The sequence below is a fragment of the Chaetodon auriga genome, chromosome 10 (genome assembly GCF_051107435.1).
Source record: "Chaetodon auriga isolate fChaAug3 chromosome 10, fChaAug3.hap1, whole genome shotgun sequence".
Lineage (NCBI taxonomy): Eukaryota > Metazoa > Chordata > Actinopteri > Chaetodontiformes > Chaetodontidae > Chaetodon > Chaetodon auriga.
The window spans coordinates 21,624,978-21,636,652 of record NC_135083.1 but is presented as its reverse complement, the minus strand read 5'-3'; the positions used below and the strand labels follow the sequence as shown (position 1 = coordinate 21,636,652).

Below are 11,675 nucleotides of genomic sequence, written 5' to 3'. Positions count from 1 at the left end.
GGCAGAGATTATCGACCACGTGGGCTCTACGGTCAGATGAATAATCTGGACTCAGGCTGTCGTCAGTCCCTCTTGACCCTGCTGCGGAAAAGAAACCAGACCAAGAGGGGTTCCATAAGTTATTATGAAGAAATTGCACCAGTGTGGAAAAGCTATAACGCCTCAGCTGATGACACGCGGCCCTTTTTGAAGGCGCGTTGTGACGTCAGCTGAGATAACGACTACTGAGACAAAGTCAGCGCGATCTAATGAATGTATCCTGATGAAAAGGTGATCGATAAAGTTGTTAGCCCTGATGCAGAGTGTTGTTTTAACCTTGTTCTGGGTCGATCCCATATTAAAATCCTGGGGACGTAGTACTTAAGCAAATATGTAAATATCATAATTCACTTTCTTTTTTTCTCCAGAATTTTTCCATGTACAACTAAACCACTGTCGCTCTTCTGTATAGGACAACAAGTTGTAAATGGTGTCAATAACAAATTTTCTTTTGTAAAAGAAAGGTTTTAATAAGAGGTTTATGGTAACACTATATTTTCTTTTCCCTGGTTAATTTCTGATGTACATGAAAGATGTGTAATATGGAAATTGTCACCTTAATAAATTAAAAATGTGTGTGCGTGTGTGTGTTTCATGCCTCCAGTGAATGAAACAATGTAAAATCTGTTAACATGAGAATGATGTGTGGTCATTTCCGCCAGTTGAGAGCAGACAGGGACACAGTTTCATCTAGATTTTTTATTGTTGGATTAAATTTTGGATCTTTTAATGCGTCTTAGTTACTTTTTGCAGTCACTACCCATTACTTTAGGTTGTTGTAGGAATATTTACTGATATATTCAGCTATTTTATTCCCTTTTTTTTGGACATTTCACTGATGTTTTCGGCCATTTTACCGAAATTACAATTAGTTACAATTTTAGCATTTTCTCACACATTACATTTTCTGGACATTGACTATATTTTGGGCATTTTTCAGACCAATTGTTTTTTTTCATGACATACTAAATGAAGTTTTATAACTGGGTTCAGGAATAAGACCACGTCCCAAACACATCCCATTTCTGTATTTTAACTCATTTCCCCTTTGACTCCACACAACGCGTGACAAACGAGCATCACAGCAAATCGCTCACCTCACACCACGAGCCAGGAGCTCATTTTCAACCCTTCAGACAGCGATCTGTTGGCGGATCAGCAAAACTCTCCATCTCCTAACATCCATCCCCACCAGCACACTTTCAGCCACCTCACCTCCTCCCACCTCTAAAGGGATCGGCACAGCTGCTCAGACCGCTGCCTCACCAGCAATACACAGTGGAGCATCAGTCAAAGCCCCTTAATGTTCCGACAGCCCGCCATCGTTTTAGCATTTTTCTCGTCTATAGACACAAACGCTATGTTCATGTTTTTACTCAGGCTCTCCACAGTCAGAAAGCTTAGATTCCCCTGAATCGATTGACACATACCACTTCAAGATAATTACACAGCAGGAGGCTCAATAACCGTGTTGACACAAATTGGGAAAGCTCTGCCTCTACCCACCATGAGATGTTTCTTGTGTTACAGTTTGGTAATTCAATTCATGATCGACCCAATAAATCTTAATGCCATTCTTCAGACTGGCATATTTTACTTACATGAATCTGTGACTTTTTGTTCGATACAGTCTCTTTTCTGTGTCCGTCCTACAGCAGTTTTTCTGAGGAAGATGCCAGTGAGCCAATCCTTCCGCGCTCGACATAAGAGATGTTTCTTAGTGATTGCAAGTCTCACACTAAACTCACGTGAAACTCACGTCTCTGCGTGTGTACTGTAACATCAATTTGTAATCATATAATGCATTTAGGTCATATAAATGATTACCAGCATTTGGTTGTTTCACCATGCTTTTATTATGAAGAAATCCGGCCAATACCAGCAGCTGGAATTAGTCTGGTGACATCTACACAACCTCCTTTGTGGACTGGGTTGTAAAACTGGGCAGCGCTCAACACTTTGACTTGGATGCACCTGTTAATGTCCAGCTACACTTGGATACAGCTCCTTTCTTTGTGCTCCCGCCCGGTGGTCTCAGAATGTAGGAAATCACCGACTGCAGTGGAAGAAAACTTCAAGGGAAAATTGGTACAACAACAAAAATAATACTTGAGCAGAACCTGAATGTCAAACTGCTCATACAGTAAAACACAGTAAAAGAGCATCAGAAGGTGGAATCGGACTCAAAATGCAAGAATATTTATATGGACATAAATATATTTTAACTTAAAATCAGTTCATTTTTGCTACATAAAATTAGAGAAAATGTTGCCATTGGTTCTGACATTATGGCATCTTAGATGAACAACTATAGGTTAACTTGCACAAAAGCTCACAATAACAAGGAGACTATAAAAGAAGGAAGGGTGCTTTGCTCACAGTATCAGTGCTCTAATGCTCTGCTTGGAGTTCAGGATGAATCACTGTTATTAAGAAAATCTTCATTCCTTCTCTTTCTTTTATTATCCACAGGCTGCTTTACAATGACTGACGGGTCTGATAATTGCTAATGTTCAGGGAATATCATGTATTCCACATTAATAAATACAACATCTACAAACCTCCTCTGCTATGAAGTGTGCTTTAAACTAACCCTCAGCAGTAATTATAAATCGAGCATAACGTCGACGTTGGCTTGCATGTAAATAAATTATTTAATTATCATACAAACCAAGCAAACAGGCCTTGTGCGTGAAACATTAGCTAAACAACAACGCACCAAATATACTGGAGCCCCCATCGTAACCTGTGAACCTGAGAGGGGCGAGCTGAGGGAGCGATCTGCCCGTTCATCACTCTGCTTCAAAGTGTGGCACCAGTGCGATCAGTGACATCGTGACCCTTCCTTCTTTCATCGTCTCCTTTACAAGAACACAGAAATGGTCCACTGGCTGTTCTGACAGTGTTCACACTGTACAGCTCACAGTAAAACAAGTACAAGCAGTGCATGTAATTTCAATGTTTTAATTTAAAACAAATGAAAGAATTTCCCGGACTGATTGTTGTTTTTAAGTCATGGATGGAGGTTGTTTAGTCCACGTCCGGGAAACGTTCCGACGATGACGATGCTTCAAACTACAAACATGGCTGCTGCAAACAGTTTTGGTCGTTGCTCTGAATCTGCTGTAGTGCTTCAGCACCGTGTTCAATCCCGTCGGCGTCCTCTTCTCTCTCTGTCTGACCTTCAATGGCGGTGATGGACATTGCAGCCTGACAACCCTCGTCAGTCCTCCTCCCCTCTCCCTCATCCTCCTCCTCTTCCTCTTCCTCCTCCCCCTGTGTTTCCACCTGCTCCTGGCTGCCGGTTGAGCTGTCATCCTTCTCTCCGTCATCTCCCCCCGTCCCTGGCCTTTTTGCTTTTCTTGCAAACCTTCTTCTTCTCCCATCATCCTCTCCATCCTTCTCCTCCGCCATCGGCGCTCCCTCGAGCTCGTCTCCCTCTGCCTCTCCAGTCACTCCTTCAGTTCCCGTCCCGTTCCCTGCCGCAGGACATTTGTGATCTCTGTAATAGCTCTGTCTGGTGAATCCCTTGTTGCAGGTGGAGCATCTGAAGCGGTAATTATCTGTGTGGGACTGCTGATGCTCAAGCATGTGAGCCCTGCGGCTGAACGCCTTCTGACAGAATAGACACTTGTAGGGTTTGATACCTAGAGGAGAGAAGACTTTGTAAGAATTCATGTAATCATGTTTCACTGATTTTTAGAATTTAGAATTCACGTCTAAGGTATGTCATTCTTCCAAAAGCAGTATTTCCATATGTGGGTCCCCAGCAATATCTGATCGAGCTGATCTGTTCACTGAATTTCATTTAAATCTGCTCAGTCTTTACATATCCCGCTGACAGACTGTCCGTTTAAGAAATGAATCGTGTGGGAATGAAAGTTTCACCAATGCTACGACTTATCAGAACATCACAGACAATACGCTTTCATCTTTGTTTCAATAAAAACAGAATTATTTGTGAAGTTCACTCACCAGAATGTGACAGAATGTGGGCCTTGAGTTTGTCTGGTCTGTTGAATTCTTTGGTGCAGCCTACATGAGTCCTGATGAAAAACAGAAACATTTAAAGAACTTGCAAGAAAAGTCTGAATCGAAAGAATGAAAAGAAAAAAAGAATTAAACAGAGGGACATAAAAGTGCAATTGAGGGGGAAAAGGAAAGAAAGTTAGAGTTAAGAAAAGCTAAAAAAAAACAGTAGGGAAGGAGAGAAGAAGGAGCTGAATAGGAGGAACTCTTTCAGTGGTTTCATCAGGCTTTTCCCTCGGAGAGCCTCACCTAAAGGGACACTTGTATTTCTTGAAGGGTTCGTGGATGAGCATGTGTCGCTTCACTTTGTCCTTCCTGTTGAACGTCGCCTCACAGAGGGAGCATTTGTATGGCTTTTCACCTAGAAGACAGAATCAGCATCGAACATATCTTTACTCTGATCAATATATCAATCGTTTCAGCAACATGAAATATAAATGGTGGTGAACATAACTGCTCTGGCAAAATTCTTGAAACTGCACAGTTTTCCAAAGCATTCAGATGCTAACATTTTAGCCAGAGATACAGCAACATAAACTAGTAGCCTCGGAGTTTTCTGGAAGTCCTTCACACCTGAGTGAATGCGTGTGTGCAGTTTGAGGTAGTGCTCTGTCTTGAAGGCCTTCTTGCAGATCTGACACTTGAACCTCCCTCCAATGCCGTGAGTGGGGAGGTGCCGTCTGAAGTACCTTTCACACGGGAAAACCTGATGGCCCGAAAGAGAACAGATCAGATGCTGCACGAGGTCTTAAAATGTCACATGAGAAACAAAAACCTGACATATCCCAACCCTGAACAAGTGAGCTGCACGTTTTAAAGCTAAGACATCAAGCACAGGCGACTTATGACTGCTGTCGCTTCTAACTTGTAAGTCCAAATATCACCATCATCGCATCAGTGTGTGTCGTACCTTCTGACAGTGTGGGCAGGGAAAGCTGTGTGAGGCAGTCAGCAGATGTTGTTCCAGTGCCTCCTGGGTAGAATATCTGCTTTGACACTTCACACACCTGAGGCGAAACACAACTTTATTACCCCACACAGGGACATGTGTTTGGTCCAGTGTTTCAGACAGAAAGACACCATAAAATCCACATTAAAAACAACTGAAAACACATTAAACCACAACATAATCATGACAAGACACTGATTGTCAATATTGCTGTTAACAAACTACTTGTGGGACCGTGTGATGTCCGTGTTTCCTGGTTTACTTGCAATTTACTGCAGTATGAAGCCAAACAAACTAAATGCAATGGAGTTCTATAATGTCATCAGTGCACAAGGACGAGTGCTCGAGCTGACCTGTAGACGGTGGTTTCCTTGCGTGTGTTCTGCTGTGGGCAGAAACAGTGGGAGTACTGGTGCACTCCCAGTTCAAACAGCGACGGGAACACCTTGCTGCAGAGGTGGCAGCGGTAGGTCAGCTGCTCCTGGTGCGTCCTGATATGCTCCAGGAACTGATCCAACTTCTGGAAGGTCTGGGAGCAGGACTTCAACACACACTTATAAACCTGCAGGGAAACGAGTGGAGTTATTAATCCTGTCATGAAAGAAATAAAAAAAATGTCCCAAATCCAGAAGTTCTTCACATATTCTTATTCTGTGACAACTTATTAACATCATGTTTCACCAAAGGGTGAAAAAACCAAACTTAAATTAAAGACCGTGGCCACTTTCATGTATTACCTTCGTCAATCAAGGGCCACACTCCACATATCCCCTCCTCGGCACTCACCTGCTCCCCTTTGTGCTGGGTCAGGTGGGACTTGAGCTGGAAGTAGGTCTTGAACTTGCTGGCGCAGAACTGGCACTGGTAGGAGCTGTCGATCACGACTATCTGTTTGGACTGAGCTTGGCACTGTTGGTTCTGGTTGGACTGCATCTGCACCTGAGGATGCCCGTTCTGCATGGCATCCCCTCGGGTGCCCTCCGGATCAGCATGAGCCTCACTCGCACTCTCCTCCAACTCCCCTGTAGCTTCTGTAATCAAGCGCTGTATTTAGTGAAAAAAACGCTGGAGAAGTAACTCACATCCCTGCAGAAATACTTGGATGCATCAGATATTACCTGTCTGAGCCGCCTCCTCTTCTGCCTGAGCTTGACTGTTCTGCTGCTGTGACACCTCCTCCTCCGGTTCACCTTGCTGCTGCTGCTGCTCCCCGCTGCCCTCCTCCTCATTGGATGACACTGGTATCACCTTTACTGTGATTGGTAATCTTGACACTGTGCTGGCCACTCCCATAGGCCACACCTTTTAGATGAAGACAGCTGTTGTTACTGTGCTGTTGGTGCTATGCTGAGTTCAGATCTCAAGGGAATAATCAATGCTTACACTAATGTAGCTGCTCTGACCTGCTCCTGGTAGGATTTTGAGACGTTTACACTCAAGCAACACCAGCCAAAGCGTGATGTTCAGCTAACACATTGGTTAGTCCTCAGCCTGAATATATTTTCTTTGAAATGTTAAAACGAAAAGAAATTGTAGCTTGTAACAAGACTGTTTCTTCATTTCCATGTCTTCCATGTGAATGCTGACTTTTTGCCTGGGACATGCAGCTCAGCCTCAGTCTTTATCATGACATAACGTACATAGTATGGTAAATCTGCCACTGTTATTGTAGCTGCATACAGTACACACCGTGTCAAGAACGATGGTGTAGGTGTAGAAATGGTAAGGAAGGGGGCAGCGCTCAGGAAAAGACTTTTGCAAAAACAAACAGATTTCTGTCAGAAAGCATTATCACAAACTGTTTCCAACCTTGTGTGTCTGCATGTGTTTCTTCACGTTGGACTTTTGGGCAAAGGCTCGGCCACAGACGATGCACTGGAACGGTTTCTCTCCCGTGTGACTGTAGGAAGAAAATAATTGGAGGTCGTGACTGGAAGGGAGCTGAAATCCTTTCTTCTGGGTCACAGTCTCCCATGCTGGCCGGTCACTCACCTTCTGATGTGCTGCTGAAGATCGAAGTTTTTCGAGAAGATTTTGTCACAGAAATTACACTTGAGCTTCGGACCTTTTCCCTTCAGCTGCTCTGCTGAGTGAAATTCAGTGAATGAATATTCATCCTACGATCATCATCACACAGTTCTTATCTATGTGTCGTTTCATTAATGAATTAAAAACGTGGCCTGATCTTTCTCCTCATGTACCTGTGGTTCCGTCTGGGCTCTTTTTGCTACTCCTCGGCCGTTTGGGAATGATGACCTTTTCAAAGTCGCCCAGCTCTGTCAGGTTGGTGGTGATGCTGCAGATCTTTGTTTTGGTGCCCTGCTTCCCGGGGCTGTAGACAGGAGGGGTGGTGAATGACTGGCTCTCCACACACTGACTGGGCACCTGAGGGAGACACACAGGCTCAGTGCTTTGTCTGAGACTGCTTTTCAGTTTCAGTCCTCTGTGCATTCTGCATGCCTTATCTAATCACGTAATACAGTGAGATGGTCACCAAAAAACAAGCTTTACTCACTTGTACAGGATGGAAAGGCTGCAGACCCAGGGTGTGGATCTCTGCACCACCACCCCCCGCCATATGGGGCAGTGTGCTGTACACCTGGACCACCGAGTTGCTGTGACTCGCTGGGACCTGCGAAGAGAGCGGCTGCTGGCCGGGCTGTCCAGCTGGCATGGGGTGGGCCGGTGTCTGGCCAGGGGGCAGGGTGTGGGAGGACTGCTGCTGCTGCTGGTGGTGATGATGATGATGGTGGTGGTGGTGATGGTGCTGCAAATACGATACACCAGCTGTGTGCATGCTCAAGTTACTCTGCAATACAAAAAAGGAAGCAGATAGATTTGATCATCGTGCAGCAAAAATGTATTATTTCAAGTATATTACATGTTCAAAATGGGCTCAAATTTGCCCTGAATCATCTCATACTTATGATGATTTTGGTGACACGATACATGGCGTAATGCACAGTGCCCGGCAAGGATGTGATGTTTTGCAGGGTTAGGAGGTAGAACATCTACCGTGTAATGTTGTGCTGTATTACCTGTATAGGCGTCTGCATGGTGGCCATGGGCTGGTCGATGGAGGTGAAGGCTGAGATGGCCGACATGAGGACATCGTCACTGACCAGCACGTTGCCTTGGACTAGAGTGTGTGTCAGAGGGGAGGGAGGGACTGTGATGTAGGTGGATACCTGACATGAACCATGAGGAGTAAGACACAAACATATGAGTTGTATTTGTGGTCTTGGTTCAGCAAAAAACACACCTGAGAAAGTGTGCATGTGTGTAAAAATGGATAATTCTGACCCATTTTGCTCAATACTGTCATCACAAGGATTAGATATTTGTCTAACAGCACTGTTCTAACTTAACGTACATTAAGTACAGTATTCTCTTTTCTAAACAGTTAAAGATAAGTTGATATTGATCAAACAACAATCAATCACGCTCATAAAAACCATCCTCACCTGTCTGTTGGCAGGAGTTTGTGGTCCCGAGCTGATTGACGGGACAGGTGTGTAGGCATTGGTGGAGGCCAAGGACACTGTGGAGAGGGAGGGCGCACTCGACTGGCACTGCTCCCTCTTGTGTGTCATGAAGGCTGGCAGAGAATTGAACTGTTTCTTGCACTTTCCACACAGGAACACGTCCTCGTCATCTGGAGAGAGGACAAACATGGATGTTTGAGACACACGGAGAGAGAGCGACTGACAGACTTCTGGTGCTGTATGCTGAAGACTGACCTCGAGCAACCTTCTATTGCACACTGCAATGATGATGTGAGCTGAATACTGTTATGTTTCCTACTAAAGGAACTTCAAATAATGTATAAGAATGCTAACATTCGATAAATACAGGGGATCTAGCAGATATAATATCATAGCATATCCTGTTGAAGAGACGGGCAATCAGAGGAGAACGTGAAAAATCCTTGACAAATTAGAACAAATGCACAAATATATAATGAAATACAACAAAATAATTGGGAAGATCGTGCTGCTTTTCCATATGCAACACAGCTCCCAGGACCACAGGGAGAAACAAACCCTTTCAGAAGGGACTGTCTGAATCTTGTGCAGCAAAACGGGCATGCATGTTTTCATATGTGACACAAGCACAAGTTGCAATGCCATAACATCACTGCTTTTACTGACTAAGCTAATCTTGCAACAAGTTTCATCAGGATCTGGGTCACATAACACGTCATCCAAACAATTTTCTTGGGGAGTTTGACTGAATGCCTCTTGTCATCTATGTTCCCTATCAGTCTTGTCCTGCATATTCACCTATTCAAAATATGTTTTTTTATATATATATATGTGTGTGTGTATATACATATATACATATACACACACATATACATATATATTATTAACATGTAATAGGGTCACTAGCTTGGTGGCTGTTTTGCGGTTCTACTTGGCTACACACAGCAAGAATGCTCTTTGGACTGACGATCTCTTTGTTTTGTAATGCCTCAGCTGTTATTTACTGTATTCCCTGGACATACCCATAGACTGAATAGTGGACGTCCCAGAGACATTCTGGTTATTGGGGTCAGGAACTCCGCCTTGGCCATCCAGCAGAGACTGGACCGCCAACACTGTCTGGTTGTCCATGCCTGAAGAGGAGGAAGGTGGAGAAACATGAAAAAACCACATGCTGCTAACGTCCAGTGCTCTAAATGGCTGTATGCTTCAATGAAATGTGAAAATGTGAATGTATTAGTGAGGTAGGTAATAAGGTAATAAACTGAGAGGTAAGAATGGTGTCTGGCCCTGCAGATGGCAGGGATCATGAGTCTCATTAACACATTTTGACAGAGAGTCACAGGGGTTTGAATTGCACTTTGCTAAACCTTCACATGGAAATGAAAAAAGGTGCTTTAACTGATGATAATCAGCTTTATATGGGGTTTTCTACAGCCACTTCTGCTCCTCCATACTCTACTTTAATGCTGCAGTACATTTTTGAAAGAATGTACACAAATGTAATAACAATTATGAATATATCAGGAGAATAAAATACACAAATCATAAGGTCGCTGCAAATTCACTACCAGCGGACAGGCATACTGTCAGCTAGTCCTTACAGTGCTATAGCAACAATATATTGGGTTGACATAAAAGGGCCTGTTACACAAACGTAAAATGCAGTGTGAGTAAAACGAAGGAGCCCGCGTTATTATTTTTTCTCTTCATGTAATGAGAGCGACTTACATAAGCATATCCATAAGGTCTGAATAACAATCAATCTGTTTGTTTACAGTCCCAGTCACTCTCCCTTCATGGAGTGTTTTGATAGTTCTAACAAAAATAGACGTTTACATCGTTTTATAAAGAGTTTTCCGCATATTGAAATGGTCACGGTATATTGACGTTGCTCGAAACACACATTCACGTTTTATTTTAGTGGTAGTTACGTGGTAATTAACAAATTACTCCTACCTTCAAGCACTTCAAATATTGCTTGCGCCATCTTGTCGCTCCTCCGCTGCGCGATAGGTGTTCGATTAGCATGGGCTGCCTATTGAAGTACGCTCCCTGCGACTCAAGAAAGTTCAATGAAGACACTAAAACCAAGAAATTGGAGGCAGGCATTTGCCTAATTAATGGCCGCAATACACTGACGGGAGGCACAAAATATGCACTGTCTGGAAACAGAGTTTGTTTGTTTGTCGGAAGCCAAAACATTAGGACTGAGGTTTCTCGTGGCTCCAAAGTACATTTTCCCATGTGACACACAAACGTGACACACTTGAGTTTTCAGCATGATAGTGACACACGCAATACTTGGTCAACGACTGGCGCGATATGAAGATCAAGCTATGGTCTGTTAATTTCATGTAAAATAGGAAAACGAACGTGAAGCTAATAAGTTGTCTTTTCCGCGTAACTTAAACGCACCACTGGAATCTGCTCTCGGTAATATGACAGACTACCGTTTAAACCAATCAGAGGCCGTTCACCCCGCCCTGCGGAAAGTGTAGCTTTTCGTCCAATAGTATCGCTGGTATTGATACACGTGCCGGTTTCGCGGCAAAAAAGATTTCGCGCGAAAACCGTCCGATCCTTGTTTAGATGTAGATCAGCTGGGACAATAACAACAATAACAGCCGATAACAGGGTCGGGACGGCGCTTTTATAAATGAGCTGTGTACGATGTGAGCACCAGAAGGACCAGCGACTGCTCTTTTAAAGGATGCGTGTGTATTTCGCCACTTTATTTCGTTATATTTCGTTTTGTCGAACTGCTTCCTGCGTGCCCCAACAAAACGAGGGGGTTGAAGAATTGCGGCTAATAACTTAGCTAGCATGCTAATCTGCCCTATATTGTCATATTCAGCGATAAGTCTGTATATTCTGCTGAACTACCTGTCGCTTGATTACATATATTCTCAGAGATGCTTTTGAGTAATGGCGATGCCTTTAGCAGTGTAGATATTTTATTTCGATAGCTCACTCCTGGAATGCTGCTATAAAGTTTTAATAGCCATTTAATTAAGCCCAGCCTTAGATGTAACATTAAGGATAAATAATATCGTTTTGTACCCTTAAACTAGTAGTTTGCCGGCTGCATCGGGTTGTTTGCTAACTTGTTTAAGTCTTTGTTGTTAGGACACAAGCTAGCTCGTTAGCAGGGTTGGTTGCTGTGTTAAGGG

General features: G+C 43.6%; 1 protein-coding gene across 2 annotated transcripts; it reads right to left on the bottom strand.

Moving 5' to 3' along the window:
* Nucleotides 1-1,874: 1,874 nt before the first annotated feature.
* Nucleotides 1,875-10,517, bottom strand: znf341 (zinc finger protein 341). Of its 2 annotated transcripts, none has more exons than XM_076740473.1 (16): nt 10,462-10,517; nt 9,525-9,635; nt 8,482-8,672; nt 8,056-8,205; nt 7,533-7,826; nt 7,219-7,402; nt 7,010-7,103; nt 6,827-6,917; nt 6,136-6,319; nt 5,804-6,048; nt 5,371-5,579; nt 4,979-5,075; nt 4,642-4,774; nt 4,318-4,429; nt 4,015-4,085; nt 1,875-3,686 (listed from the first exon to the last, which is right to left on the bottom strand). In XM_076740473.1, the coding sequence occupies exons 1-16, from the start codon at nt 10,490-10,492 to the stop codon at nt 3,115-3,117; spliced, it is 2,769 nt and encodes a 922-aa protein (XP_076596588.1). In that variant the 5' UTR covers nt 10,493-10,517; the 3' UTR covers nt 1,875-3,114. The 2 variants fall into 2 exon arrangements, with proteins under 2 accessions (XP_076596588.1, XP_076596587.1); XM_076740472.1 differs by having other exon boundaries at nt 7,010-7,100; nt 10,462-10,510.
* Between the last annotated feature and the right edge of the window lie 1,158 nt (nt 10,518-11,675).

Coding starts and splice junctions, on each gene's coding strand:
- znf341 (XM_076740473.1), bottom strand. CDS start 10,492: ATGGCGCAAGCAATATTTGAAGTGCTTGAAG. Junction 4,430..4,641: donor GCACACACGCATTCACTCAG/GTGTGAAGGACT, acceptor TCTGTCTTCTAG/GTGAAAAGCCATACAAATGC. Junction 3,687..4,014: donor CCACATTCTGTCACATTCTG/GTGAGTGAACTT, acceptor TCTCTCCTCTAG/GTATCAAACCCTACAAGTGT.